Source organism: Triticum urartu, chromosome 2A (assembly GCF_056163025.1).
Source record: "Triticum urartu cultivar PI428250 chromosome 2A, HENAU_Tu73, whole genome shotgun sequence".
NCBI classification, from domain to species: domain Eukaryota; kingdom Viridiplantae; phylum Streptophyta; class Magnoliopsida; order Poales; family Poaceae; genus Triticum; species Triticum urartu.
The window spans coordinates 536,488,453-536,494,245 of record NC_141874.1 but is presented as its reverse complement, the minus strand read 5'-3'; the positions used below and the strand labels follow the sequence as shown (position 1 = coordinate 536,494,245).

Genomic DNA, 5,793 nt, shown 5'->3' with positions numbered 1-5,793 from the left:
ATGTCATATGCTTAGCTTATTTTCCTCCTAAATGGCATAATTACCTAAGTTAGATAAAAAATGAGCTATACTTACGTAAGTTGGCTCAAAAATGGCATCATCACCTAGGTTAGCACAAAAAATGACATAATAAGCTTAGTTAGCTAAAAATGGCATAATTACTTATGTTAACTCTAAAATAACACAAATAAGGAATAAGAAGAAGAAAAATAAGAAAGAGGAGAAAAAGAAAGAATAGAAGAAGAAAGAGAAGAAAAAGAAAGAATAAAAGAAGAAGAATGAGAATGAGGAGGAAATGGATAAAAAGATAGAAGAGAAGAAGAAAGATGTGAAAAGAAGAAGAAGCCTCTTCTTCTTCTTTCTTCTTCCTAGTCTTCTTCTTCTTCTTCTAGTCTTCCTCTTCTTCTTCTAGTCTTCTTATTCTTCTTCTAACTTTCTTACTCCCATTTTTGCAGGTTTGATTCACTTCATGGAAGCAGCATTGATGGAATGCTAGTGTTTAGTTCTTGTTTTCATTTGTATTGATGAACAAATGTGAAACTATGTATCTGTATATATGGATGAACTCCGTGAAACTATGTATGTATTGGATCTTTTAATACCCTATGTGTTATGTTGCATTGATGGACTTCTAGATGTTTGATACATGGGCTATGTTTGAGGTTGAAACTATATATATCATATATATCTTTTGAAAATGCAGGGATAGAACAGAAAACAGAAAAAACGGCAACAATACAGAAACTTTGCCGTCTGCCACCGACGGCAAAGGGACCTTTGCTATCTGCCGCGGACGGCAAAGAAGCCACGTGGCAGCAACCTGTGCAACCTAGGAGCTGACCCATTGGTCACTTTTCTGTCCGTGGCAGACGACAAAGGTTGGGCAGCTTTGTCGTCTGCTGGCGGACAACAAAGGCTGGGCAGCTTTGCCGTCTGCTTGCGGACAACAAAGCCTGTCGTTAGCCACCTAACATGGCTAATGCATAGTTTTTGCCATCCATGTTCTTTGCTGTCTGCCACTGACGGCAAAGGGACTTTGTCGTCCGCTTTGCGGAAGCAGACAGCAAAGAACCTGTTTACCGTCACTCTCTTTGCCGGGCAGGTTTGCCGTCGGTGGCAGACGGCAAAGGGCTTTGCTGTCCGCTTTTGGTGGCTTTGCCGTCCACCATGGCAGACGGCAAATAAGCTGATTCCTGTAGTGGCTCCAGTATTTTTTATTTATTCCAAAATAAATCTTCATAAAATTTCAGCTCATTTGGAGATGTGTAGAATAGGTATCTCTGACGTAGCTTTTTCAGGTTCAGAATTCCAGCTGCCGACAATTTCCCTCTTGATGTAAATCTTGCTTATTAAGAGAGAAAGGCATTAGAATTGCTCCACAAAATGTTATATTGATTAAAAACATTATTAATAATAGTAGAAAATCATGATGCAAGATGGACGTATCACCTATATGTTTATATCCTGTTACGTGCATATATTTGTGCATCAACCATGAATGTATGTTTACCATACTTTGCTTCTTTCCGGTACTTGCTTTTTTCCGCTAGAGTTTGGAACCAATGTTAAGTATGAGCCTACCTACGAGGAAATTTCAGAGGATCAGACGTATCACCAGGATGATGATCTATCAAGCAAGGACGATCATTACCTTGGATACTTGTACTAGCTTTTCTTGCAATACTTCTTGTGATGCTTTCATGGTTACCTGTTTACCTATCCACTATCAAGCCATTTATATTACCAAGATACAACCTCTACCTCCACCTCCTAGCAAACTTGCTTTTCTATGTTACCTCTTGCTTACCTACTTAGTATGCATCCTTAGGTCGTTGCCAGGTCAGATCTTATGCCATGCTTTACTTGGATTATGCTTAATTATGTTACTATGAGTCACTTTCTGAAATTCTTCTCGAGAAAATTAATTTGGTAGGCTAACGGTAACATTGAGAGGCCGGGCATAATTTCTTGGTGTTTTGTTCCACTTGAACCACCCTAGTGCGCGATCTTATTATTATGTTCCATGAATGAGCGCACTAGGGGATCTTCCTGTTCCTTAGATGTCAGACTATTTCCATAGTACAACCTGGTTTTCTCGGTTTTGTTCTTCCGCATACACTCTATGGGGGGCATGCACCTCCTGGCTGGATTCTATCCAATGTGAAGCTGATCACGGGACTACTCTTGGAATAGCAGATAGTCACCAACCTCTCACCATGGTTAGGACCAGATTGGGGTCATGGCCAGATTTACGATTTGGTTACCACTAAACGGGTGGCCATGGACTTGTTTGTTATGTGCGAAACAATGTTGAGTCATCTACATTGGGTTGTAGCAGATTTTGATGGGTGAACGAGTACGAATACCTATAATGGGTCACTGGTGCACCCCTGTAGGGATAAATCTTTTCAAAAAATCTTGTCCGCAGTTATGGACATGTAGCTTGGTAATAGTTCATAGATCAACTTCAAACTAATAACTAAAATTTGCCAATGTGCGAGTGTCTTGATTATCTCTTCTTCGTGGGGTATACGAAGGGGAGGACAAGGTAGTGTTATGATTGTGTAGGCAGGTGAAATAGGGGATTAGTACATGAGATACCTTGCTATTGATTATGATCTTTCATCTTATATCTATTTAGACAACTTACTTTGTAGTTAGTGCTTAGTGCCTGCGGCTTCACCACTTATCCCCTCAATGCCTAATTGTATTGTTAGTGCTAGTACCCGTGGTAATGAGACTTGCTGAGTATCTTTATACTCACCCTTGCAACAATAACTCGAAGAGTACTTCTACAATTGGGATGCAGATTCCAGATGCTATTATGTTGACTTCGATGACGTCGACGAGTAGAATAGTGGATTCCGGACGGTAGCTTGGAACCCAACGAGGGATCGCATGTTTTATCTTCCATCCTCTTAGGCACATGTTGGATTTTTTTTTACTTTACTCATGCTATCTTCAGATGTGGTAATGTAATGTTGGACCGACTTGTCTCTAATTGTAACAAATTAGGATTTTCACAATTTTATTGCCCTATTTATATTTATATGTTGCATCATATGTGGTGGTGCTATTATGATATTCAATTTGTAGAGTCCGCATCATATGACAATGCTTGTACTCCCTCCGGTCCATTTTACTCCGCGTATTAGAATTTATGAGTCAAACATTGCAATGTTTGACCAAATTTATATTAAAGAATATCAATATCTACAATACTAAATATATATAATATGAAACTACATTTCGTAACGAATCTAACAATAATGATTAGGCACTGTGAATGTTGATAGTTTTTCTATATATATGGTAAAAGTAGAGGTACTTTGACTTTGAACAAAACTTATATGCAGACTAAAAATGACCGGAGGGAGTATGTTATGAAGCGGAAAAAAATTATATGAGACTAGGTCTCACGGTTAGCAGGTGAGACCCGCCCTGATGGATGACACGTAGCATTCACAAATTACAAAGCATCTAATCTGCCCCTCCCCCCTCCCTGATTTCAAGTGGGGGATGTGATAGATGCTTTGTGATTTGTGAATGCCATGTGTCATCCATCAGGATGGGTCTCGCGTGAGACCTGATCTCATAGAATTCTTTTCCATTATGAAGCTATGTGTTACAACGGTACTATATGTGTTTCTATTCCAAATACAAACTGTAAGGTCTATATTTAGAATAATAATGCATATAAGGACTTACAGGAGACACGGTGACATGTTCCTTTTTACAGGTTCAAATATGAATCACATACGGAGCAAAATGAGTGAATCTACACTATAAAATATGTCTATATACATCTGTATGCAGCCCTTATTAAAATCTCTAAAAGGACATGTATTTAGAAATGGAGGGTAAGTTAACGTACTATATTTAGTAAGGAATTAATAAATTCAATTAATAATACTGATTATATAATCTTCACTGTTATATATGGAAGAAAATAATATGCAGCTAATGCACAATGATGAGCAAGATAACAAGCAAAATTATTGATAATGACTATACAATCTTAATTTGCTTCCAATTATATACTTTCGGTAGGTGTGTTATAAAAACAAAAATACATGTGCTGTAGCATTAAGTGGCTTCCGGGTTAAAGAATTGCCACTGAACCAAATCGGGAAGTGAAATATCGTCTATATATACTCCGTAGTCCGTACTGCTTCAGCACGCCTACTCAAACAGACGGACACCAAGATGGATCCTCTGGTCACCCTCCCCAACGACCTAATTTTCATGGAAGTCTTGGTGCGACTGCCCGTGAAATGCCTTGCGAGCTGCAAATTCGTCAGCCCCTACTGGCGCGCCCTCATAGAGTGCGGCGACTTCGTCAGCCACCACCGCAACCGTTCGAGAGCGAGTCGGCCGTCCATTCTCGTCATCCCCCGCAAGAATGGCATCGAAGACGAAGAAGAGTTCTCCGACGACATCAGCTTCTACCGCCTCGCGCCGGGACAGGCGCCCGACACCTTCGAGGACGAGGCAGAGCTGATGCTGGAGAAGGCGTGCCCACCCGAAGCGGAAGGCATCACGAACGTGATCTACCCCATGCACTGCGACGGCCTGGTCGCCATCGCGACCGGCACGGACCAGGTATTCCTGTGCAACCCAGCCACCAAGGAGTTCGTCGCGCTGCCGCTCGGCACCCCGGACGTCGACATCCACCGCATGAGGCCTCCATCGGCAGCCATCGGCTACGACCAGTGGAAGAACCAGTACGTCGTCGCCAGGTACTTCTACCGGCGCCGGTGCTACAAGAAGCCCAGCGGCAAGCTTGACTACGACATCGGGCACGAGGTATTCACGCTCGGGAATAACTCCTGGTCCTGGGAAGCCACCGCCGACCCTCCTCACGCTATCGGTGACACGCCACCGGTGTGCACGCGAGATGCCATCTACTGGGGGTGCGACGGCAGCGAAGACCCCCGGCCGAGCTCGCTGATGCGGTTTAGCCTGCGCTACAGGACGTTCGACTTGGTTCCATGCCCTCCTCGTTTCGCCTACAACTCCGGCATCGAGCATCTGGCAGATCTGGGCGGCAAGCTGTGCCACGTCAACATTGCGACCTCGGAGACGGCCTTTGACGTGTGGCAGCTGGCGGACGACGGGACACTGTGGTTGCCGCGCTGCCGGATTGATCCAGATGATGTTAGTTTCGGCTCCGATGCCTTCTTGCCACTTTTGGCCGCCGGTGGCAGGATGCTGACGATGGTGTCCGACGTCGACCAGAGGTTGTACTGGTGCGATGAGAGGAGCGGAGATGTTGAAAAGGTGATGGACCTGGAAGATATCGATTTGGAGGGATGGGACGACTCAAACTACTGCATTCACCACGTCGTCCCTTATAGGGAGAGTCTCATCTCCATCAGGAACTATATGGTGTAATGCTGCTAGTCTTATCTTTTTTAATTTCATGTTTTGTTCATTAGTAGCTAGGTTCAGCATACAATAAAGGGTTTGAGTGATATCAGGTTTTTGTCCCATAGTTTGTGTCTGAAGCAGGCACAAGTCAGTGGGTTTCCTGATATTGCTCCGAGCTCGCTACTTCTCTTTCCCCGCATCCTGTTCTTGCAGTTACCAAAAATACTTTGTATTTCCGTTATGAGAGTAATGGAAAGGGGTAGCCCGGCTCGAATAAAATAAAAATTAAAGGTTTTGAGTTATGGTATGTGCAACTAGCAATAATATGAGTAGAGTCCAAAATCTTAGGTAGTAGTGTAATTTTCTCTAAAACTGGGCTAGAATATCGAGCATGAATTGTAAAAATATACATGCATGTGCAAC

General features: G+C 42.8%; 1 protein-coding gene across 1 annotated transcript; it reads left to right on the top strand.

The window, feature by feature from the left end:
• Nucleotides 1-4,206: 4,206 nt before the first annotated feature.
• Nucleotides 4,207-5,564, top strand: LOC125541782 (putative F-box protein At5g15660). Its single transcript, XM_048705111.2, has one exon. The coding sequence runs from the start codon at nucleotides 4,207-4,209 to the stop codon at nucleotides 5,392-5,394; it is 1,188 nt and encodes a 395-aa protein (XP_048561068.1). The 3' UTR covers nucleotides 5,395-5,564.
• The last annotated feature ends 229 nt before the right edge of the window (nucleotides 5,565-5,793 follow it).